Source organism: Crocuta crocuta, unplaced genomic scaffold (assembly GCF_008692635.1).
Source record: "Crocuta crocuta isolate KB4526 unplaced genomic scaffold, BGI_CrCroc_1.0 scaffold580, whole genome shotgun sequence".
Lineage (NCBI taxonomy): Eukaryota > Metazoa > Chordata > Mammalia > Carnivora > Hyaenidae > Crocuta > Crocuta crocuta.
Window position 1 is genome coordinate 995483 of NW_027527940.1, and position 26328 is coordinate 1021810.

The window sequence follows — 26328 nt, forward strand, 5'->3', positions numbered from 1 at the left end:
TTAGAAGCATCCCCTATAAAGTCTGGAACAAGAAAAGGAAGCCCAGTACCATCACGATTAGAGAGCGTGGTACTATAGTACTTTTCTCTTATGCTGAGTGAGCTTTGGATTTCCTGTTGTCTTCATATCCCTTTACCATTTGTCCTTTGAGTTATTGGTTTTCTCTTTTCTATAAATTTTAGGAGCTTTTGCTCTGTATTTTGACTTTTTTTTCTGTGCCATAAATGGCATTATATCGATTGTCGCCTATGACATTGTGTACAGTGTTTTTGCCATGGCGTAGTCCTACGTGTGCTGATGCATTCATATATGGTTTGTATATTTGTAACCATATTTTAAAAAGCTTTTCCCACTCCTAGGTAATAAAGGAAGCCTTCAATGTTTTCTTCTAATTCTATTATATCTTTATGTTTACATTTACATATTGTACTCACCTATAGTTTATGCTGGTGTTTGCTGCGAAATTTGTATCCTGCTTGTTTTCCTGTATCTCCCTAGTTACCCTGTCACTATTTATTTAATAGTACCTCTTTTTCCCACCTTTTTCCTATTATATATATTAAAATTCCCCAATGTATGTGGGCTGTAGCTGAAATTTTTATTCATTTATGTTTACATTTTATTAGCAAAAACTATGCTGTTATACTTAGTAACATGTATACACACTTTAATATCTAAAAGACTTGTTACCTTTCATTCTCTACTTTTCTGATTTTTCATGACTGTGTTTTTATTTTCTTTGTGAACTTTAGAGTCTGCTTGTCTGAGTTCCAGAATCACAGTTTTTTCACTTTTTAGTGTTTTTATTGGAATCAGATTAAATGTATATATTTGCTCAGACAATTTGGAATTTTAAGATATGAGTCTTCCTTTCTAAGAATATGATACATTTTTCTATTTGTTCTTATTTTCAAGAATTTTTTTTCAAGTTTATTTATTTATTTTGAGAGAGAGAGAGCATGCATGGGAGGGGCAGAGACGAGAGAGAAAGAATCCCAAGCAGGCTCTGCACTGACAGCATGAGGAGCCTGATGCACGGATTGAACTCAAGTACCCGTGAAATCATGACGTGAGCCACAATCAAGAGTTGGACGCTTAACCAACTGAGTCACCCAGATGCCCCTTATCTTTAAGGATTTTTTAAGGTTTTCTTCATATAAGTCTTTACATTTATTGTTAAGTTTACTCCAGGCTTATAACATCTGCAAATAAATATGGCTTACCTCTATTTTTCCAATATTTATACCTCTGATTTCTTTTGCATATTTACACTGGCCAATACTTACAGTACAGTATGACATAATAGTATTGGCAGGAGACATCCTTGTCTTATTTTTTATCTCAGAAGTGTCTTTCTATTAAGCAAGTTGGCTTTAGGACCAAATAAAGATATTTGTATCAAGTTAAGGAAGTAGCTATCTTTCCTATTTTCTTAATTGTTTTTTAACCAATAGTGATGTTTAGTTTTTTGAAAAGTCTTTTTAGCATTATTAAATATAATCGAGTTATTTTTCTCCTTGGATCAATTACTAAGATTAATTATTTTCATAGATTTGCACTATTGAGTCATCTTTATGTGTCTAGAATCAAGACCATTTCTTTGGATATTGAATTATTTATTAATATGTTACTTAGACCTTTGCATTCATAGTCAAAGTACCATTGGACTATAGACTTCTGTCCAGTCATTTGTAAGTGTCAGTGTTGCACTTAGTTCAGAAAACTGTTTTGGAAGTTTTCTTTTTTTTTCTTTTCCTATACTCTGTAACAGTTAAAATAGCATTAGGATAACTTACTCTTGAAAATCTTCATAGAATTCTCAATAAAGTTATCAGGCCCCAGAGCTGTTATTTGGTTTGATTTGGTTTGGTTTATAGGGAAGATCTTAATAATTAACTTACTTTAAGAATATTTGGGTTAATATTGGCAAATTATATTTTCCTAGAAAATTTATGCATCAAACAATATCTTTTGAAAGGATTCCCAGAAATTGCTGCCAAATTCACCAGGAAGGTAGCTGAACACTGGGTGTCATGATCATGACAGGACAAGAATAATACAGAATCTAGAGAAATGTGTGCATCCCTCCCAAATTTCCCATTGATAGCCAGATATTGAGTCCAGTTTCCATTATATATTCCTGAGGTGTGTTGGCCCAACACCTGCTTCGCCTTCTCACCTTGACCAGTCATTTATATGTAAGTTATACTTCATCTATTTCCAAAAAAACATTTGAGGTAGTACACTTGGCCTGCTTCCAAGACAAACCAGGAACACATGGCAGTAAGCCAGCATTTGCCCACATCTTAATGTAATCATTAAAGTAATTAGTGTTTGTAAAATTCTTTGGGTTTGTATTACCACAGCCAATATTCCCAGTCCACTTCCATGTGAAGAAGAGCACGGTTCTCAATGGGGCAGATTTGCCCAACAGGGAACATTGGGAATGTTAAGAGACACTTTGGGGGCGCCTGGGTGGCTTAGTCGGTTAAGTGTCCGACTTTCACTTAGGTCATGATCTCGCGGTTTGTGGGTTCGGGCCCCGCGTCGGGCTCTGTGCTGACTGCCAGCTCAGAGCCTGGAGCCTGTTTCGGATTCTGTGTCTCCCTCTCTCTCTGACCCTCCCCTGCTCACGCTGTCTCTCTCTCTCTCTCCTAGAAATGAATAAAAATTAAAATAAATAAATAAATAAATAAGTAAATAAAAGAGACACTTTGGGTTGTCACAGCTGAGGGATCAGGGATGATGCTATTCATCTGGTGGGCAGAGGCCAGGGAGACAGCTAAATGTCCTACAAAACATGGGGCACTCCCCACAACAACACTGTCTAACCGTAAATATCAACAATGCTGAAATTAAGAGTCTCTAATGTAGAAATGTTTTCTCCCTCTGTGTATGTTTCAGGATTTTATAGAAACCTTGCCAACATTTACAGGATACCATACCCGTGACCTTTTTGGAATGTGGAGTAAAGTCTACGACCCTTTATTTTGTGAGGTAAAGGAAAAATTATCAAAGATTAACCTGCGTTAATCAAAGATTAATTAATTCATCAAAGATTAATCTGATTTATGACCCATGCCTATTTTGAAACAGATGAATACATTTTCTTTCACTTTTTGGCAGGTATATTACTTATGCTTCCTTTGACATTGAATCATAATTCAGGACTTCTTTATATGAACTTAAAAATTCTTACTTTTTCTCTCCATTATTTATGTTTTCATCCTTTAGAAAATTGCAGTAAAATTGCTTTTCTTCTATGCCTTGCCATGTACTTATTTTTCAGTCACTCAGGAATGCTGGGCTCCTGTCATGGATTTTAATGAAAGAAGCAATGTTACTGAATAGACAGAGAAAAAAAAAAGGACCTCATTTCTGGATATAGAAATAAGCAAGCCAACTTGAAGCCAGGCTATTGAAATAGGTTTCTTGGGATTCTCTTTCTTGCAGTACAATGCATATGAAATAAACTCTGTAGCTGGATCAATTACCTTTGAGGTTTTCAAGCCTACATGGTATTTTTCACTCACTTTGCACCACCTACTGGCCCAAAGGAGTATTCTATAATCCTGTTTTTCCCTACCATACTCACTGAATCCTGGGCAAAATTCTGACCACCCACACGACTTACAACCACCTGTGATCTTGAGGCCATCATGAGTGTCTGGGGACAGCAGTTACTTTTATAGTTCTGTATTAGTAACAAATGACACAGTCTGCCCTCTTCCAAGTTAGAGTTCGTTGCCTAAAAGTACACACGACTCCCAATATTTTCACTTTATCATTAGCATGTTTCAAAGAAGATTTGTTAGCCTTACAAAGGGCTCTTCAGGGCAGACAAGAGCCCACGTTTGGTACAAGTCTTGATTTTTTTCTTTCTTCCTTACTATGGGTTGATCTGAGCTGTTCCATCATGTAGCTGTGGCACATGGTTTCCTTTTCTCCTCTGTCCCACTTATTTCCTCTCTGGGCCACTATACTTTGATCTCCTCTTTTTTTTTTTTTTTTATTTTTTTTAATGTTTATTCATTTTTGAGACAGAGAGAGATAGAGCATGAGTGAGGGAGGGGCAGAGAGAGACAGGGAGACACAGAATCCGAAGCAGGCTCCAAGTTCTGAGCTGTCAGCACAGAGCCTGACGTGGGGCTCGAACTCACAGACTGTGAGATCATGACCTGAGCTGAAGTCAGACGCTTAAGCGACTGAGCCACCCAGGCACCCCTTTGATCTCCTCTTTCAAGAACGATGTCTCTCTCTCTCTCTCTCTCTCTCTCTCTCTCTCTCTCTCTCTCTCTCTCTCTCTCTCTCCTTTCCTCCCCCTCCTGTTTCGAATCTGGGGGAGTCTTAATCAATTTTTCATAGCAAGTAATACATGTTGGCACAAAGCCTTTACCCATCATGTTATACAGCTTGTTCATCGATGTAAAAATTTTCACAATGGTGTACTTGCCCCAGGAGTCAGTGAACCTGAGCTAATGGGAGTGGGGGTCTGGTATTTCTGGTTCCAGATATATATTGCCTCTCCCAGCTGTCCTGTCAGGGCCTTCATTTGTCTTTGAGGGAAACATCATCTAACCCTGTCAACATCACCTTCCCCAGAGGTTAATAGACTTCTAAACCTTTCATAAAGGAATGAGGTACATTTTTGCCCTACCTCACCCTTACTTTGCAAAATAGGAATCATCCTTTGGACCCACAGTTAAGCCAAAAGCTATGGGCTTGGTAGGAAGGGGCAAATTAGTCTTGTGAATTTTTCTTCTGAAAATCAATACCACTGCTTGTCACAAAGGAAAGTTTTCCTAGAAGCAAATGGCAGGACAAGAAAGCCTAGACCCAGAAGTTCTTGTGGGGGAAAGAGGACAAAAAAGTTAACAAATAAAAATACACATTTTCTTCCCTTTTTCTCTGCTACAGAGTGTTCACAATTTCACTTTACCCTCCTGGGCCACAGAGGACACCATGACTAAGTTGAAAGAATTATCAGAGTTATGCATCCTGTCTGTCTATGGAATTCACAAGCAGAAAGAGAAATCTAGACTGCAGGGGGGTAAGTATATAAGAAAGTAAAAGGAGCGTATTGGATTTGTGGTTGAGCAGTCTGGCTCTGAGTGCCACCCACCATTCATTGGCTGTGTGATCTTAGATGTCACTTAATCACTTCTGCACTAATTTCCATTCTGCAAAATGGGGATAATAATGATACCCATTTCACAGGATGAAAATAAACACATGTATTTAAAAGGCTTAGAACAAATAGTACCTGGTACATAAGACACTGTCAATAAACATGTGTTTTTAGTCATTAACATTACCCACTCTGGGCCTTAAGTTTTCCCATCTGGAAAATGGAAGCTTTGGGCTAAAAGTAAATGATACTTTTCATCCTTTCCAGATCAAACAGTTAAGGATTTTTTTTTTTTAATGTTGTTTATTTTTGAGAGAGAAAGAGCCCAAGCAGGGGAGGGACAGAGAGAGAGAGAGACACAGTATCGGAACCAGGCTTCAGGCTCCAGCTGTCAGCACAGAGCCTGATGCAGGGCTCAAACTCAAGAATCATGAGATCATGACCAGAGCTGAAGTCAGAGGCTTAACCAACTGAGCCACCCAGGCACCCCAACAAATTTGCATTAGAGCTCCATGAAAAGCATTTGTGTCAGGCGGCCTATCATATGAATTTTTCAAGTGGGAAGTGTGACAAAAGGGGTCCATTTTCCCAAAATTCTTGGTGGTATCACTGTTTAAGTTAACAAAACATATTTTTCAAGCTAATTATGTCCTGGAGATTAATATATATTACAACTGACAGGTTTATGACACAGCTTAAATATTTCCATTGGTGGTAAAAGTGTTTATTTCTCAACAATGCCTCCTTCCAGCTGGATTTGGCCCTTCTTTGCGTAGGACATCCTATCATAACAAAGGAAGGCCCAGGCAAGAAGATGCCAAGCCCTTATAATCAGGATAGGTGTGTGGAAGAAAGAAGCTAGGACCAAGCAGGATGGAGATAGATGTGATGCCTCTAAGGACAGTTGGGTGGCTAAGCCAAGGTACCAGAGGAGGCGTCAGGATCAGATGTTAATATAGGCATTAAAAGTAAGGATGGAGAGGGGCACCTGAGTGATGCAGTCTATTAAGTGTCTGATTCTTGAACTCACATTTTGTGAGTTCAAGCCCCATGTCGCGCTCTGCACTGATAGTGCAGAATCTGCTTGGGATTCAGTCTCTCCTTCTCTCTGCTCCTCCCCTGCTTGTTCTCTCTCTCTCTCTATTGCTCTCTCTCTCTCTCTGTCTCTGTCTCTCTCTCAAAATAAAGAAACTTAAAAGTAAGGATGGAGAGTAAGAGAAAGCCCATTTTGGAGGTTGACATAACAGTGAAGAAATTCTAAGCCACGGGAGATGTTCCAAGTCATATACTCTAGAGAGTTTGAGAAAAACAGGGCAATCACATCAAGACTCCAGCCATTGCCAGGCCCTATTCACTGTGGTTCGCTGTGGGGTCAGGACAAGTTCAGCAGAGCTTTGCCTTCTATGTATTAGAGGCAAAACGTCCTGGTTGTTGGCCCAGACTGGACAGGTGTTCACTCAGGGCTGGGTGTAGGGACAGAGCTCAAGCAGCAGCCCTATCTGATGTGCTAAACAAGAAATGAGGCAGAGGGTAGAAGTTGGGCCTCAGTGGCTACACATACACCAGGTCTTATTCCTGAACCACCAGGTGCTAGAGGTATGACTCCATCCTAAGCCACATCAGATGGTAGAGACAGGGTTCTTGATTGGGTTCCCTCAACCTAGTCATGACGGGCTGAGGAATTCCGTCCTCACTACTCAGAATGCAGTCCATGGAGCAGTGCCTCAGCCTCACCAAGCCTCTGGTTAGAAATGCAGAATTTCAGGCCCCACCCCAGACCAGATGAATCAGAATCTGCATTTTAATGAAATCCCTAGGTATCTGATGAAACATGAAAGTTCAGAAGCACTACTCTAGATGTAAAAAGGGTGAAGAAATGGGCCGGGAAAGCCAGGAAGAAGTTGAGAAGTTCCTTCTGATGGGGAATCTAGATTTCCCCATCTAGATTCTGTCTGTGAGTCTTTCCTTAAGGTGTTCTTTCGGTCTTAGACTCTAGAGGCTGGTTTCTGTGTGAACGCACCTACCCTGTTTTCTGGAGAAGTCCACTGTATTGATAAACCAGGGAATTGCTTCCTGAGTGATTCCTGCCAAAACCCAAGTTCAGCCTATTGTTTGGATCTGGCTAGGCAAGAGAGATTTGTCAACTACATGCTCGTTGAATGATGAAGCAACTGAATACAATCCTACAGAAAAAACATGTATTGTCTGGGTGATGAGTCACACAGGAACATCAGGACTTTGACTGGCATCTTCCTATCTTTGCCAAAACTTTTGTGCTATCAGTTGGTTTTAGGGATGACACAATTTGGTAATATGCACACCCCACCTACCTTCTGCTACACCCTCCCCACCCCCCCCACACACACACACCAAGAAAATCCCTAAGGTTCATTTGGGAATATATGGCTGGTCACATCTGTATTAATGTAAACCTCTTCTTGCTGTACACCACAGGTTAGTAAACTACAGCCTGCAAGCCAAATCTAGCCTGCTACCTATTTTTTATAAATAAAATGTTATTGACACTCAGCCACTCTCATTCATTTAGGTAGTACTGTGGCTGCTTTGGGCTTCCACCCAAGAGTGAACAGTTATGGCAGACCATATGGTACACTGTCTGGTCCTTTGCAGAAAAAGTTTGCCAGCCCCTGCTGTAGCTTAAGAGTGTGGGAAGGCAAGTTTATGTCTTCCAGTCAGTGATATTTTGTCTGGTTGATGCAGTTAATAAATGATGCAACAGTGAACGGAGAAGCTAGTGTATGCTGCAGTGTAGTCTAGTAACTAAGACATGCTGGGTTCAGAGAAGTTCAGCCCCGCTGTGCACAAGTTGTAGAATCTTGGACAAGTGGCTGAGTATCTCTGAACCTCAGTTTCCCCTCCTATAAAGTGCAATAATTGGCATGTCAGAACCCAGGGATAACTATGGTAGTTACCCCTAGTTTCTTCTGGGGGCAAGGCAGACAGTCACCTCAGAACCAAGAGCTGATATCATATCCCATTATCAGCACTGAAGGCTGCTGCAAAGACACCTACTGCAGAGCAAGTTGCTGGTAGGTAATGGCGTTGTCCCTAAAGGACTCTGAGAAGGCAACCTTCTCTGAAGCAGAGTGATGTAGACCTGTTGGAGAAGCAGCATCTAGCTTCTTCCATTCCCAGTCGATGGAGTCCCAGCATCTACAGAGAGAACAGACCACTTCCCTATGTAATTAGCCCTTTATTGTGCCTCTTGGCATACAGATGAATAAACAGTCTCTTTGTACTATTTTATGAGTTTTTTGAAGACAGGAGTCTGCTTCACCTAGCATGGTGTCTGGCCCATGGTAGTGACTCAGTGTGTGTTTGCTGAGTGGACCAGAGTCTGGAATGACCATCAGTCTGTTAACATCAATGCCCTGCCCTTTACAAAAATGAACTGGTCACTCTGAAGCCAGGAGAGGACACATATAGTAAAGAAACCACGAAACAGAGATACAAGGAGTCTTCAGGTGATGGTTGTGGAAGTTCCTGGGACAATATGTCCTCAAGACAGCGCCTGGCACTGCAAAGTAGCCCTCAGCCTTCAGTGTCCGCCAAGGGCACGAAGACTCTGAGTTGTGTACTGCCCTTCACCACCTCGGGAGCAACAACCATGAAGGGCAAGAGCTCTCGTCTACTGAAGACAGATGGATTCCTCAGATGAAAGATGCTGGTCGCCCCCTAATAGTGATACCCAGGGTACCATGGAGCAATGGGCCGCAGAAAACAGCCCATGACCTGTACAGACATCCAGGGAGCTGCTTTCTCTCATGGTCTCCCACAGGTTTGATCAACAGAGAACAGAAGCAAGAGGGGTGAGACAAGAGTAGGTGCCAGGCTATCACGTCAGGGCTGCCCCGAAGAAGAGCACCCGCTAACAACTGTCTGAAAAATGCCATTTCCAATTCCAAGTTCCTCAACCTCTTGTCTCGAGCTTTAACAAAACCTGGGGATGGATGCTAGGGACCCATGCCAATCCAGCTCTGTATATGAGTCGCTGTATGTCGCTGGGCCTCAGCTTCCTCAGCATAACTGGGGGATAGAAGTCAGGTTCAGTAAAATATTGTATTTAAAGCACAATAGATGCTCCACCAAAGTGAGTTCTTTTCCTCTCAAGTCTTGAGAATCATGGCAGAGAAAATCACTAAGTAGGAATCAACACAAAGTTTAGGAACTAAAGTATAAGCCCATGTTTGGTTCAGCTCCTTTTTGATCTATCTTTAAGGTGTCCTGGTCAGTGAACTCCTCAATCACATGAAGAATGCAACTCAACCATCGAACCACAGAAAACTTGTCATGTATTCTGCAGTAAGTATTTTCATCTCCAATCAATATCCATTTGTTCAGTAAGTGATCTCTTTAAGGAGGGAGCCTCATTTTCTTCATCATCGTGTCCCTAATGCCCAGCAGATGGTAGACAGCTGTTGAAACTGTGCAGTATTGATTTGTCAGATCTCCTGAATATGTGTATATATGACCACCTAAGTGGTTGAGTTTTAAATTTTATTTTGCTTTTTTATTTTAAATTTTAAAATTAAGTACAAAATTCTGGCCCATGAGTTTACAGTTTAAAACTGACAAGAAGACATAAATACCATACAAAGCAGGATGGAAATGCAGTACAAGCAAAAGCTTTGGTGCCCCGGAGAGGGGAAGCATCATTTCTGTTCCAAACCCAAAGCAGAGCATGAATGGGATGTGAGCAGAGAGTAACGATGCGGAGGTAAACCCACAGGTGAAGGCCACGTTCAACCCTCCAAGATCAAAAGGAAGGTGGGCCCATTAATAGAAGTGCTCTCGGGGCAGGGGAATGACTAGACAATTGGGTTTAAAATGGCAGAGAGCATCCAAATAGAAATCTTCAGGTGGCAAATGGAATAGGAGAGAGAAAGAGGCAAATGACTGCAACATGAAGTTAGAGGCACATCGGATGCAGAAAGAAAACTAGAGGTCTCAGAAAAGACATTCATCTTGGAGCAGGAGCCAGGGAAAGCGGCACTGTTGGGGGTAGGCGGTGGGAATTCTAGGGGTGCATTGAGCACTGAAATGACTGTCCATGGACCGAGTCTGCAAAGATCAGGGAACCAGAACACACAGTATGGTGACTTGGCTTCCCACCCACTTCTCCATGACAGAGACTTTCTCACATGTGGTTTGGCTGGAGAAAGCCATGTTTTCATTCTGCAGGAAGATGGAAGAGGTGACTGTGGATACAAGGACTTTGTTTATGATCAGAGGTTCTACATGGTGTAAGACAAAGAGCTTATGGACGGAACAGAGTGTAGTGCTTCCTGGAAAGGGGCTTCCTAAAACCAGTCCATTCTTCCAAATTTTTTAGTCTTCCATCTGCTTTCCAGCTCTAATTTGTGGTTTCTGGCAAGTCATAATTCTGTAATTCTATTTCTTTCTCTAGGAAATCAGTTCTAATCCCTTTTTAATATATGTACACTGCCATATAATTTAGGCAACAAACTGTTATGCCCATTTGTAGATAGAGAAGCTGAGGACTTTCAAAGACTGTGTAGTTAATTAGTGGCAAAGCTAAGACTGAAAACCAGTCTCCTGTGACTTCCAGCTCCTCTGGGATAAACATTTAACAATTACTTTTAAGCTCTGCTCTCCATGTGCTTACAGTTTGTCTTCCCTGATATTTATAACCTTAGATATTCTTCCCCAACTTTAAAATCACAGATTATTCTAATCTGTAGAAGAAACATAATCTAGCACTAACGTGTTCCAAAATATTTTAAAATGTAATGAAAATCGATGAAACAAGCTAAAACAGAGATGTTCTGCTGGGAAAAGGCATGGGGCAAAAGCAGAAGACTTGATTCAAATTTATTTTCTTCTATGTCAGGGAATGACATTATATGTCATTGTATGACATTAAGCAAGTTATTTAATTTATCTAGGCCGGTTTCTTCATCTTTGTAATGGAAATAATGATATGTATTTAAGTCTTACTGCCTAGCATACAATAGATGCTCAACCAAAATTAGTTATTCCCCTATCTACCTCTTGAGTCACTGGGGGTGTGGCAAATTTAATTGGATCAGAAACCATCACGGTTCTCTACGAGTGCTTAAAACTACCTATGGAACGTACGTCTGAACCAGAGGTAAAGATCAAAACTGATTTGTTGCAAATCCCCACAGCATGACACTACCGTGGCTGGCTTGCAGATGGCACTAGACGTTTACAATGGAATCCTTCCTCCCTATGCTTCCTGCCACTTAATGGAATTGTATCTTGAGGATGGGTAAGTCTCTAAAAGGTGCTTTGCACAACTAATACCACTTGATCTCAGACTTTATTATTATTGGCTTAAATATTTTCTTAAAATGTGTAATTTTCAGTTAGGTACATAAATTTAAAATCAAATACTAAACGGTCACCTGGATAGCTCAGTTGGTTGAACATCCGACTCTTGATTTCAGTTCAGGTCATGACCTCATGGTCTTGAGGGGTTAAGTCTGAGGGATTAAATCCTTAGTGAGGGGTTAAGCCTGCATGAGCATAGAACCTGCTCAAGATTCTCTCTCTCTCTCCCTCTACCCCTCCCTTGCTCCCACACACATTCTCTCATAAAATTAAAGTAAAATATAAAATTATTCACTAAATTAAAGATATTGCTTTATTCCACTTTCAGATTTCATGAAACAATTTTATCCAAACTCTTTGTATGTTTCTTAACTTGGGTCTTCACCACTAGAGTCAACTTTCAGTCCCCTAAAGACTGTTTTCCAGATATATTAACAAATAAGGGTAATTTAAGCTGCTGTACAAATGAACCTCAGGTTCTCAGAGCCTTACCCCAATGGAGATTTCTTTCTCACATATCTAATACTCCAGTAGCGATGTCCCTGGCTAATATAAGTTGATTCATCCTTGGCATGATTTGGAGACCCAGGCTTCCATCTTTTGGGGTTTTTTTAAAATTTTTTAATAAATATGTTTATTTATTTTTGAGAGACAGAGAGACAAAGTGCAAGTGGCAGAGGGCTAGAGAGAGAGGTAGACACAGAATCCGAAGCAGGCTCCAGGCTCTGAGCCTATCAGCCCAGAGCCCAACGCAGGACTCAAATTCACGAACCAAACTGTGAGATCATGACCTGAGCCCAAGTGGGACGCTTAACCGACTGAGCCACCCAGACACCCCGAGGCTTCCATCTTTTGGACCGATAGTTTTCAAGAGCGCTGTGCTCACCTGCAGGCACCTTATAGAAATGAGAGGGTAGAGAAGACAACCTGCTTCTCAACCACCACAACCCAGAAGGGGCACTTATCACTTCTGCTTGCATTCTACTGGCTAAAATGACAGGCATACCTCATTATGTTGTACTTTATTGTGCTTCATAGATATTGCATTGCTTTACAAATTGAAGGTTTGTGGTAACCTTGTACCAAGCAATTTTTTTGGCAGCAGTTGCTCATTTTGTGTCTCTGTATCACATTTGATAATCCTCACTATATTTCAAAATTTTCACTATTATTATATTTGTTTGGTGATCTGTGATCAAAGATCTTTGATGTTACTATTGTAATTGTATTGGGGCACCATGAGCCACACGCATATAAGCCAGTGAACTTAATAGCGTGTGTTCTGACTGTTCCACCAGCCAGCCATGTCTTCTCTCTCTCTCTCAGTCTCTCTCTCTCCCTCTCCTCGGGCTTCTCTACTCTCTGACACACAGCAATATTGAAATCAGGCCAGTTAATAATCCTCCAACAGCCTCTAAGTGTTCAAGTGAAAGGGAGAGCTGCCTGTGTCAAACTTTAAATCAAAAACTAGAAATGATTAAGCTTAGTGAGGGAGGAACGTTGAAAGCTGACGCAGGCTGAAAGCTAGACCTCTGGCACCACACAGGTAGCCAAGTTGCAAATAAAAAGGAAAAGCTCCTGAAGGAAATGAAAAGTACTGCTCCAGTGAACACATAAATGATAAGAAAACAAAACAGCCTGTTGCTTCTGTGGAGAAAGTCTTAGTGGTCTCGATTAAAGATCAAACCAACCACAACATTCCTTTAAGCCAAAGTGAATGCAGAGCAAGCCCAAACTCTCTTCAATTCTGTGAGGGCTGAGAGAGGAAGAAAGCTGCAGAGGAAAAGCTGGAGGTCAGCAGATGTTGGCTCATGAGGTTTAAGGACAGAAGCCATCTCCATGATATAAACGTACAAGGTGAAGCAGCAAATGCTGATGGAGAAGCTGCAGCAAGTGATCCAGAAGATGTAGCTGAGACCATTAATGAAGGTGGCTGCCCCAAACAACACATTTGCAGTGGAGATGAACCAACCTTCTATTGGAAAAAGAGGCCATCTAGGACTTTCACAGCTAGAGAGAATCAATGCCTGGCTTCAAAGCTTTGAAGGACATGCTGACTCCCTTGTTATGGGCTAACACAGCTGATGATTTTAAGTTGAAGCCAATGGTCATTTACCACTTGGGAAATCCTGAGGTCCCTAAGAACTGTGAAAAATGTTTACTGAATGTACATGGTTTACTGAATATTTTAAGCCTACTTTTGAGACCTACTGCTCAGAAAAAATAGCCTTTTAAAATATTACTGTTCATTGACAATGCACCTGGTCACCCAAGAGCTCTAATGGAGATATGCAATGAGATTACTGTTGTTTTCATGACTGATAACACACATTCATTCTTCAGCCCATGGGTCAAGGAGCAGTTCTGACTTTCAAATTTTATTATTTGACAAACACATTTTGTAAGGCTCCGGCCGCCATAGATACACTAGTGATTCCTCTCTGACGGATTGGGGCAAAGTAAATTGAAAGCATTCACTGTCCTAGATGCCATGAAGAACGTTCATGATTCACAGGAAGAAGTCAAAATATCAACATTAACAGAAGTTTGGGAGAAGTTGGTTCCAAAACCCTCATGGGTGATTTAGAGAAGTTTAAGACTTCAGTGCAGAGGTGGTAGAAACAGCAAGAGAACTAGAATTAGAAGTGGAACCTGAAGATGGGACTGAACTGCTGCAATCTCATGATAAAATTTGAATGGATGAGCAAAGAAAGTGGTTTCTTGAGATGAATCTGCTCCTGCTGCAGATGCTGTGAAGACTGTTGAAATGACAACAAAGGAGTTAGAATATCGCGTGAGCTTAGTTAATAAAGCAGTGGCAGGTTTAGAGAAGGTCGGCTCCACTTTTGAAGGAACTTCTTCTGTGGGTAAAATACTGACAAATGGCATCCCATGCTGCACAGAAATTGTTAGTGAAAGGAAGAGTCAACTAACTGATGTGGCAAACTTCACATTTTTAAAACTTATTTTTAAAACTTGCCACAGTCACCCCACCTTCAGCAACCACCACCCGGCAGTCAGCAGTCACCAGTACAGAGGCATGACCCTCCACCTGCAAAAAGGTTACAATTCATTGAAAGCTCAGATGATGGTTAGCATTTTTAGCAATAAAGTATTTTTAATTAGGTTACATACATTTTTTAGACATATGCTGTTACACACCTAGTAGACTACCGTATAGTGTAAATATGACTTTTACATGCACTAGGAAACCAAATAAATCAATTGACTCACTGTATTGTGATATTTGCTTTCTCGCAGTAGTCTGAAACTAAACCCACGACATCTCCAAGGAATACCTATAGTCACTTGGCCCCACCTAGGTGCAAGGGAGTCTGGGAAATGTAGTCCATTTTCAGCCATAACTCTGTTCAATGGAAAGAGAATCGTGAATTTTGATCAACTATTAGTTATCTCTGCCATATTATCTTGAGATAAAAGATGCTGTCACTGGAAAAGTTATCCCAGGGTATAAGCACTCATTCACATGATATTAGGGAAGTTTTAAAAAACACTTCTCTAAGTGAATATTTGTGGTTACTACTGTTTATGTGGCTTTCAAAATGATGTTTTAAAGGCTTGTTTATAACAACACCCAACAATGGCAGTTGTGACATTACTACCCCAAGAATGATCACTAAATCCTACTTGAATTTCTCTCTTGCATGTTTGGTAAAAGACTTCCATAAGCCCCTCATATGAGTTTTACAAGGTTGGCATAGGCCAGTGGTTTTTCCAGAAACAACACCTTGTTTTTTCAAAGAAAGTATTGAGTATGAGGGAGTATAAATTATTTAGTGATATACTCACACCCTCTTTCTGAGATGTAATTTTGATAAATTGATGTATATTTAAGCACATATGTTTCCAAGTTATTGCCTGGCTAAGGAGAAGAGAGATACCTTCCTTCAAGGGAAAGCCTACAAGAAATACTGAGAGAGGAAAAGAATGAAGCAAATGGGAATCATAAAGGAGAGAGAACAGGAGAAAAAAAAGCCAACACCCCACCTGCCCCCCACTTCTTACTGAAAGACTCATCAAATCACCCCCAACTCCCCCAAATACCACCTGACAGCACCCTCTCTGATTATGCTTCCTGGTCCCTACATCCTTTGCCCTTGGTTATCTAACAACCCAGCCCTCCCATTTCTACCCTCTGAATCTGGCCCACTGGCCCCAATCTCCCTATTCCCACACCTCAGTTAGCTCATATCTACTCATTTCTGTATATTCTTCCCCTAGTCCTACAGCTGACATGTTACAGGCCAGGTGGGAAGATATTCAATGGCAGTTCAACAACACAGAACTAACAGCTCTCTCGTCTACATTCTTCCACCAGGGAGTACTTCGTAGAGATGTACTATCGGAATGACACGCGGCACGAGCCATATCTGCTCACACTGCCAGGCTGCACTCCCAGCTGTCCTCTGGCCAAGTTTGCTGAGCTGGTTGCCCCTGTGATCCCCCAAGACTGGTCCACGGAGTGTATGACCACAAGCAGCAACCCAGGTACTTACTGAACATGTTGTAGATTAGTGTACATGCAAAAAAGGCAGAATACCCTTTCTCCATTGTGGGGATGAGCACTGGGTGTTATATGGAAACCAACTTGACAATAAACTATTTGTAAAAAAAAAAAAAAAAAAAGAATACCCTTCCTCCAGACAGATGGTGCTTTGAGAATATTACTCGCCACCACCCCCAGCTTTGAGGGAAATAGGTTTGAGGTGATAATTGTATGTTTCAGGGACACCCCCCCCCAACTTCAGGCAACTCCGATCTCTCCATGAGGCCCTGCCCGCACTTGCCTAAACCTTGACATGGTTTTTTCAGTGTTTATAGAAAAAAGCATGACATCAAAATATAATCAGAGGCAAAATTTAGATCAAAGTTCTTGGGGTTGCCATGAACTGGCCACAGAGAACCTTTTGCTTTTTTATGGACTTCCAGATTTCATTTGAGCAGGATTAAATGAGATTGTTCTTTAAGTGTCTAAAGTAGAACAGATTTCAAACAAAATCCCCAATCTAGGGTGAGAGCAAGGAAGGGAAGAAGTTCATCCTAGGCAAATGGGCAAAAGACCAGTTTACCTGTTAGTTCCGGCCTTCTCACAAGGAGAGGCAGAGAAATGGATACAGTGGAATGATCCAGAGAAATCATCTATCTACACCGGGACACTGGTACTATCTTTTTATATTTATGTTAAAATATATTGGGTAGAAAAGCTGAAAAATAAACACCTCTTTATATCCTTTAGCCCTGGAAAATCCATGTTACTTTTGAAGAAACCAAAAGCAAACTTGCCAGAAAACCTTGCTGTATATAATGTATATGGCAGCTCTTGGAGAGCAGACATCATAGCAAATAAGTAATTTGGTGAGAGCACAATATCTAGGCACAACCCATCAGAGATGAGTGCCCTGCATGAGTGGTTTCTCTTGGAAGAAACCACTTGGAAGATGGTAAGACATGTTGAACGTGGAGTTGGTTTGGGAGAGGAAGTATGCTGACATGTATCAAACTGGAACAAAATTAGAAATGTAAGAATGTTCCTGCATACCTTCAAGATCAAAACTTACCGGAATGTTGAAAGCATGGCTGCGATAGCTGTTCTGAGGACAAAAGGAACGTGTAAGGTTTTGATCCTGATTATCTTCAGAAAACCTAAGCAAACTCCCTGGCCCTGCTGAAACTACTAACTATAGAAGAAGAAATCGTGCTCAAAAATGGCACTCTTTAGAGTCCGGTAGATTTGCCATGTGGCAGATGAAGTATGCCTAGAGAACACCAAGCTACGTTACCATTATAGATAAAGACGAAATGTTTTCTAGAGATCGTTTCCTCTGGGTGCCAGAGTCCAGAGCAAAGCCATTCCCTCTCCCAGTGAGTCACTGAATGACTGACATGAGACACTGATTCACATATTTATTTGTATTATTTTTTCCCAAGTAAATATTTGTCCCCAGGGCTGCTCTCTAATTACTCTTCCTCCCCTGTGCATGTAACTTTCCTCCAGCGATAAGACAACTGTAAAATAGTAAATAAAGTCATAAGTAGGTAGTTCAAAAACATCCCTTTTAAAATGATTTTTGAAAAATGTGTGTGTGTGTGTGTAATTAGAATAAAATTCCTGAAGGACAGATTTTAGGGCCTCTATTTTTGTTTGGGGATTTTATTATAATGTAGCAGGAGGGAAAAATATTAATATAAAGTAAAAATGATTTTGATTGGCTTAGATGAATATTCTACATTGAAATGTGTTTAGTTCGGTCTTTACTACTTCAGAAAAAAGGCTAAGCTGATGGATGGCTCTGCTTCATCTATTAAAATGAACTTGCAAGAAAACACCCTTGGGAACTTTACAAGCAGTGGGGAAGCAAAAAGATACATATTACACAGAATAACAAGGGTTATATCTTACCACTACAAAGGTTGCTATGGGACAAGAATCAACTGGATTCAGAGGGAAGGAGGCAGTAAGGAAAGTCAGGAAGGGCTACCTGTAAGAGGTAACAATTGCACCATCTGAAATCAGTTTGGATGGAGGTTTCTAATGGTGTGGCGCAAGGTACGAGAAAGCCATTTATCAAATGTCTTAGTGGCTTGAAGCTGGAAAGGGTAGGGGACTTCCTCAGCACAAGGTTCTGGGTCCAGTGAGATTCCCACAGGTTTCCTTCAAGGGGCCAATTCTCATAAGATCAAATATCGTCTGCACAAGAGCAAGGGTTTTTATCTGTTGTGTTCTGTCTTATATCCGTCTCAGAAATACCTGTGCCTGACATGAATTTGTGCTCAATACACACTTGCCCAATGGATGTATAAATCACTTACCTTTCCCCCCTGAATGTACTGTCTCTCTCTTGATCGGCAGCAATCCCCGGTAACCTGGGGGGTATTTTTGAGCCCATCCTCTCCTTTATCCTCCATGGCCAATATGTCACCTCCTCTTCGCAAATCTGCCTGTAGAGTATTAATAAAATTATTTTCCTCAGGACACCCGTATCAATTCAACATTCTAACAGAGTGAAACCAATTAGCAAAATATGTTAATAAAATGAAAACTTAAGGATCGGTGTGCTGGAGCCAGCACATATCAACCTCGAGTGGAATGTGCACAGCCCCTTCCCAACTCTGAGTTCAATCTCTTGACTTTGGCAGTGTGAAATTGGTCATGGTGTCATGGCAGGAGCATCTTCATCACAGAAATCAGCAGAAGCCACAAATCAAGGTTTTGTTTTCTGTGGTTTTGATCCAGTTTACTAGCACACCACTGCTTTTGGCTCATAGAAAACTTAATCTATAACATGAGGTGGTCTCCACCAAAGCAAATTCAATATCTGAAGTTCTTTAAGGAAAAAGGATTCAATTTGTTCTATATGGTCTGCAAGAGTGATGCCTGGGGCAGCAGGTAAAAATTCCAGAAAGACAGACTGTCAGTGTTGGGGAATTCCTGGAACAGGAAATCCTAGTTGCCTTGCCAGAAACACCATGAAACAGGCTAGAGCATGGAAGGTTATAGGCATGGAATGATTCCTTAGTAAGACACAAAATTTAGCAAATAGGACGCCCAAATTAATTTGAATAATACCTTTAACTGCTGGATTTTTACAATTTATTTTAAAAAATGGCTACAGAACATTTAGAGTGTCCTGAGAAAGCCACTACAGGAAGCAGGACAAACCATTAAATAAATACAGGACATACCTTGTATATGCAGAATGCTTGGCTACCCTGCTACCCATGAAATCCTACCCATACCTGTAAGCAGTGTTATTCACAGTGGTTAGTAGATCTAATTAACATCATTCTCATGTCAATTAAGCAGACTCTTTGCTGGGAAATTCATGATAAGCTTAAGTTCCATACTATATTACTTGAAAGTAAAATTCTTTTTATTATTTTATTTATTTTTAAATTTAAGTTTATTTATTTTTGAGAGAGAGAGAGGGAGAGAGAGCATGAGTGCGAAGGTGCAGAGAGAGAGGGAGACACAGAATCCGAAACAGGTTCCAGGTCTGAGCTGTCAGCACAGAGCCTGATGCAGGGCTCAAACTCAGGAACCATGAGATATGACCTGAGCCGAAATTGGACGCTTAACCGACTGAGTCACCCAGGTGCCCCAAAATTCTGTTTTTAGAAAATGCTTTCTTAATTCCAAAATTTTACTTACACAGTCAGACTTTCTTTGCTAGCAGTCTCCCAACAACTCCGTCAATCTCCAGCACCACATATATAGTGAGAAGGAGAATTAATGATGGGAAGTTCAAGTTTCTTCTTATAAAAATCTTTGTGAATCTTTAGTAAATATACACATGCCCAAGATTCAACCATAAGCTTCCTAAAGGCAAGATCATTACCTTTTTCCTCCTTAAATCTTCAGACAATGCCTAGAACCCGGTACCTGCAGTCAGTATTTGCTAATTGAATAAATGTTCAGCCCTTCATACTTAGCCTGACTTCTTCATGGATGGACCCAGATAACAGAAGCCTAGAACTCACTTGTTCAATAAATAGGGGAGAGAAGCTATGAATGAGCCTCAAATGTGCATGTACTATGAAGACCCCATCACCAACTACTTACATCTATATATACACCAATATGTCTGTGTTGTTTGGCCTATTTTCATCACAGTCAGCTTGGCATTCTTTTTGTTCTCCTGTTGCTATTTGGAGCCACTGCTCAATGATACCCCTTCCAGCACCCCTCCTCCCTCAGAGATGAGGCCAATTATAGCACCTGTGTCTCATTCTTGTTGTCATTACCATCAGTTTCCCAGGACATGTTTCATCATTCATTAATGACATTGGGAACTTGCTCTGGTATATACCAAGTCATTCCTCACTTCCACTCCTGTCCTCAGGCTAGGCAGTTCTGACCTAATAGTGGCCCATCTTATACCCTCCCCATCACAGCAATATCCAACCCTAGGTTAATCCAACCAAACGGTGTCAGCATTGTGATCTGCTGAGTTGGAACAGAAGCGTACTGTTGTCATTTCAAATTATGAGTGTTGAAATTTCTATTCCAACCTTAGCTGGGTCCAACGTATTCACCCCTACTGGGCCCCTTTCCTGAATTCTACAGGAAGGTCTTGTTATTTTCCCCAAACTTTCAAGTTCATCTTGACTTCTTTAATTCTAGTGAGAATTATCTAGAAGAGCAAGATAGTCCACTGAAAACTCTTTTATGTTCTCCTATCATTACCACCAAATATCTTAGTAGCCTTAACCTGCCTTTACTGCTGCTCCTCAGGAAAACATGTTCCTACCTGAGTATCCTTTCCTCAGGCATATGATCCCACTCCTCATTTCCTGGGACCTCAGCGAATCTTAGTTAGCTTCATTGTCTTCCTCTGCGTTGGCTTCTTTCCACCAGGCAATGCCCAAATCTCTCAGCAAAGAACAGCTCAAGTGCCTGCTCCATCTCACTCTCTTCAATCCCAATTTTCTCGAACCAATCATTTACATTCTGTATTTCCTCATCTCTCACTCCTGACCTATTCAGTAAAATGCTGTTCTTTCTTCCATCTCTTTTTGGAAACCCCCTTTTGAAAACCATCAGCGCCTAACTCAGTGATCTGTTTTCATTTTCCTGTCAATATGACATATACCCATTTTACAGAGAATAAAATAGCCTCAGAAATCAACATGCCACCAGTGGTAGGGCCAGGGTTCAAGCCGCACAGTCTCTAACACCATATTTCTACTCTATCATCTTCCCTTTCCATCCCACACTGTCTTATTGACCATTCCCCTGGGACAAATGCCCCAAAATTGAATTAGTAGGTCAAAGTAGATGAATATTTAATAAACATATTTTTTGAGCACCTATCACCTACCCAATATGTGCCTATGTAGTAGGTGTTAAGTTTGCTGAAGAAATGGCAGCAATACAAGAAAATTGTTTGCCTGTGACCTGCACCCCGTGGCAGGGAGGTAGGCAGAGAGGGCGGGGGATAAAGAATTAAACAAGCCCTAGCAGTTAGGTATAGTGAATACTGTAATAAAGGACACAGGGGAAAGGCAACTAGCTTAAGTCTAAGGGGTCAGAGAAGGCTTATCAAAGGGAGTGCTGTTTAAACCAAAGCCTGGGAGCATCTGGGTGGCTTAGTTGATTGAGAATCCAACTCTTGATTTTTGCCTCAGGTCATGATCTCACGGTTTGGGGATTTGAGCCCCATGTCAGGCTCTGCACTCTCAGTGTGGAGCCTGCTAGGGATTCTCTCTCTCCCTCTCTGTCTGCTCCTCCCCTTCTCACTCTTTATCTCTCTCTCAAAATAAACATTTTTTTAAAACTTAAAAAAAAATAAACCAAAGCCTGAAGGAGAGAAGGAATTAACAAGGTGAGCGGAGGTGAGGAGAGAGGAGAATGTTACGACAAAAGAGAGAAACTGTGTAGAAGACCAGAGGTTAAAGACAGCATGGGGCATTTTAGGAACAGGAGGGAGTATGTCTGGTCAGAGTGCAAGCACACTGGGAAGGCGGGCATTAAGTGTCTCAGGTCAAGTTGAATAGCTCTGGTCATTAAGAGGTTTTCGGCAGAGAACAGATGATGGGACTGGCTTCCTGTTTTAGAAAGGCCCCTGCCCTCCGTGGGGAGAGAGGATCAGAGAGCAGTGGGACTGAGGGGAGGGGGCACAGCTGGGAGACTGTTGCAGTAGTTCAAGGATTGGGATGAGGACGGACTTATTCAAACAGGAAAGAGGAAGAGTAGACAGGACTTGGGGAGTAACGCCAAGAGGAAGAGGCTTTTTGATACACATCGCCAAAATAGATTTCAGAAAAGTGGTGCTGATTCACACTGCCTTCAGCGGCTTTCATGTGTTCCTGTGCGATAGAAGGGCTTGTCCGTCATTACCAGCCCCGTCTCTTCGCAGTTAGATGCAACTGATCGCTCTCTTTCTCAGACTCTAGAACGATACTCTCTGTCAAATGCACAAAATGCTTCACAGTATAAGGGAGCACCTGGGTGGTTGGGTCAGCTAAGCATCTGACTTCAGCTCAGGTCATGGTCTTAGCCCATGGGTTCGAGCCCCGCATCGGGCTCTCTGTTGTTGGCATGGAGCCCGCTTCAGTTCCTGTCTCCCTCTTCCCCTCCCCAGCTCGTGCTTTCTCTCTGTCTCAAAAATAAGTAAAAACATTTAAGAGAATTTTTTTTAATTAAGGAGAGAGAGAAAGAGTCTCTCATGAGTCTTTTTTTTTTTAATGTTTTATTTATTTCTGAGAGAGAGAGACAGCGTGAGCAGCAAAGGGTCAGAGAGAGAGGGAGACAAAGAATCTGAAACAGACTCCAAGCTCTGAGCTGTCAGCAGAAAGCCCGACACAGGGCTCAAACCCACAAACCGTGAGATCATGACCTGAGCCGAAGTCGGACGCTTAACCGAGTGAGCCACCCAGGAGCCCCTCATGAGTCTTTTCTATGTTCTCAGACTCATATCTTCCTCCAACCCCCTAAATGATAAGATCCTACTGACTTGTCCTTGGTTCCCTCATTCCAACCTCGCCATGAGCCAGTATTACCTGGGCCTCCATCTTCTACATCTACAATCCTTATTTCCACATCTCCATGTCTCTTCTAGACCTGTTGTTTACAGCGGTTGTTTACAGCTGATCATTTCTATGAGGATAATAACCCATCTCAATCCTACATTTGAAATAAAATTATTATCTCCTCTACTCCAAACTGATCCTTTTTAATGGGTTTTCAATCTCAGTTCACAGCCTAATCATCTTCTTCACCCAAGCTAGAATCCATGGGTGGCCATGACTCCCCTTCTCCTTTACCAGCACATTGTAGTCCATCACAGAGCCTATCGGCTCTACTGCAAGAGTGTCCTAGAATTCCCTCATCTGCACTGTCGGGACCACACTTTCAGTTCTGAACCCTAAGTGTCTTGTCAAAGGCATTTAAAAAAATTTTTTTTATGTTTTTATTTATTTTTGACAGAGAGAGAGCACGAGCAGGGGAAGAGCAGAGAGAGAGGGAGACACAGAATTAGAAGCAGGCTCCAGGCTCTGAGCTGTCAGCACAGAGCTCGATGCAGGGTTCCAACTCACGAACCATGAGATTGTGACCTGAGCCACCCAGACGCCCTGTCAAAGGCATTTTAATAGCCATCAGGCCTGGAGTGTCTCCATGTTCCTATATTTCTCTGTAGTTGTTTTCTTTTTTTAAACATGAATTGGGCCATGTCACTTCCATGTGTCATAATTGTGGATGATTTCCATGTGCTCCTTGACAAACCAGACCTTCTAAAACCTAGGCCCCAACCTACCTATCTAGTCTTACCTCACCAGAAGCTACACTCCAGCCACATGCAACTGCTTATTATTTCCCAAACACACTCTTGTGCAACTCATTCTGTCTCATGGCAAAGTCTTATTTATCTCAAAGGCCTGCTCAAATCTTATCATTTTCTCAGAAGACTTTCCAACCTCTTTCTCTTCTAAATAGAAAGCTTTGTATTAATTGCAACTTTTTCTCCATTCCAATGGCATGGCTTTTACACTTCTATTTTACTGTTTATCACATGATCTCATAATTGTCTGGTTCTCCCACTAGATACTGATGATCTCAAAAGCAGGGATCATGGAACCCCAGAACCCAACACACCATGGGCCTAGCATATGGTGGGTGCCCACTATGTGTCTAGGAAAGACTGAAGGAAGGGAAAAGATTGGGGAAACATACTCCACGAGACTACTATGACAACATAGCCAATAAAAATAATTGAAAATACATTTCCAAATACAGATAGTTACCCATGAACATTAATTTTAAAGAATCATTAGTCTCTGTATTCTTCTCTCATTTCATTTAGCTCTTTCCTTCCTTCCTCAATTCTCTTCAGTTCCCTCCACCTTTATATTAACTTCATTCACAGGGGTAATGGCACCCATACATCAGGATCTAACTTTATTAATATTCACCTTCTCATAATGCTAAGAGGCATCCTGATATCTTAAGAAAAGCACTGAACTAAGAATCAAGGACCTGTGAGTTCTAGATCATTAATTCTTTCCACAAATATTTATTGAGCATCTCCTATATGCCAGGTACTGTTCTAGGTGCCAGGGATACATTCATGAACAAAAAAGACAAAGTTTTCTGCCTTCATGAAGCTTTCATTCTGTTAGAGGGAGAGAGGGTTAGATAATAAGTAACAAATATCATAATTTTGGAAGGTGAGGATCCCAAGTGTCACCTGGGGGTGGGTGTGGGGAAAGGGCATATTGGTTGCACCTTTAAGTAGAAAATCCTCATTGAGAAGATGAGATTTGAGCAAAGAAGGCAGTAGAGTTACCTGATGCAGAGATTCATGAGAAGAGCATCTAGATAATAGTAGCAACTATAGCAAAGGTTGTAAATGGGTGTGCGTCTAGCATGTCTGAGGAACAGCAAGACCTGTGTGGCAAAAGAGAGTAACTGAAGGGAGCATGGTAGGAGAGAAAATCTAAGATGTTAATCAGGCCAGATGATGTAGAGCCTTGTAAACTGTTATCATTAGGACTTTGGCTTTCATTCTGAGTGAGATGAGCATTCATTGAAGACCTTGTTTTTAGTAGAAGAGTGTTATGATTTCACTTGAAGTCATTTGGCTGCTGTGTTGAAAATAGATTGTAGGGGAGAAAGTATAGAATCTAGTGAACAGGTCAGGAGGATATTGTAGTAATCCTGGCAAAAGACGATGGTGGTTCAAAACAAGGTGGTGGCAGAGAAGGGGAGAAATCATTGGTTTCTGAATATATTTTGAAAGAAACAACAGGACTTCCTGTTCTAGGATGTGAAAGAAAAAGAGGAATCAGGGAATATTTCAAGAGTTGGGGCTGAGACAGTAGAAGAAGGAAGTTTCCATCAACTGAAATGAGGAAGGCTGCAGGAAGAACAGAGTTCAGGAGGGGGGAGGCATGAGGGGATTGGGAATTCAGTGTTGGACTTCCCGAGACTGAAATGCCTATTAAATGTCCAAGGGAATATATCAAGTACACAGTTGGATATGAGTCTTGAGTTTGCAAAAGATTTAAATTTGGAAGTCATTAGTGTACTGAGTCATTAGTGAATCATGAGACTGATAAGCCCTCATATTCCAACCCAAATACAATTATCTGCTTATCTCTAGCCAAATTATCTAATCTCTCTACTTTTTTTTTTAATCTCTACAATGATAAAGTTAGGTTCAATAAGTGATTTTCAACTGTGTTCCATGGAGGATGAGGGCTTCTGTAGACAGAGCTGCCAGATCAGAGAGATGTTTGTTCTCCCACTGCCTAAGCCAACCAACAGTCATTTATTTTTACAATGAAGATGAGACATCCATTTAGAGATGGTACAAATTGATATTTATGATGTATATACTACAGTGGACCAGTGTGTGTGTGTGCGTGCGTGCGTGTGTGTGTGTGTGTGTGTGTAGAGTAACTTTCCAGATGCAGTAATGAATAGCATCTCATAAAAAATGACCCTGTATATCTCCCCATGACTGGTCAGCTATCAAAGGGCTATGTATACATAAAGGTACAGATTATCAACCGTACACAGTAATCTTAAAAATGCTTGTCATTTTAAACATGGGTTTCCTCTCTAAAAGATATTTACTGATATTTACTGAAAAACAAATTCAAAAACCAAAAGATGATATTCCATTTCTTTTAGACCCAATTAATGATAGTATTTCTGTTGACACTGAGACCATGAACAATTGATCATTTTAACTGTATGAAAGTGCATGAAGTTAATGCTTGAAAGGACTTTAGAAATACTTTAGTCAAAAAAAAGAAAAGAAAAGAAAGAAAAGAAAAGAAATACTTGTGTCAATTACCTTAAAGGGTAATTGACAATTCCCTTAAAGGAAAGGTAATTGACG

General features: G+C 41.1%; 1 protein-coding gene across 3 annotated transcripts in view; it reads left to right on the forward strand.

Annotated features, from left to right (window-relative positions):
- The window catches only part of ACP3 (acid phosphatase 3), a 51042-nt gene that overhangs the window by 19598 nt on the left and 5116 nt on the right, over positions 1-26328 (forward strand). For 2 of the 3 annotated variants that reach the window (XM_077752281.1, XM_077752283.1), the window contains 5 exons: positions 2905-2997; positions 4918-5050; positions 9369-9451; positions 11299-11402; positions 15804-15973. In XM_077752281.1, the coding sequence (XP_077608407.1) occupies positions 2905-2997; positions 4918-5050; positions 9369-9451; positions 11299-11402; positions 15804-15973 (583 nt within the window). Of the gene's footprint in view, positions 1-2904; positions 2998-4917; positions 5051-9368; positions 9452-11298; positions 11403-15803; positions 15974-16721; positions 17512-26328 lie in introns of those variants that run through there. The other variant, XM_077752282.1, reaches the window with a different exon arrangement.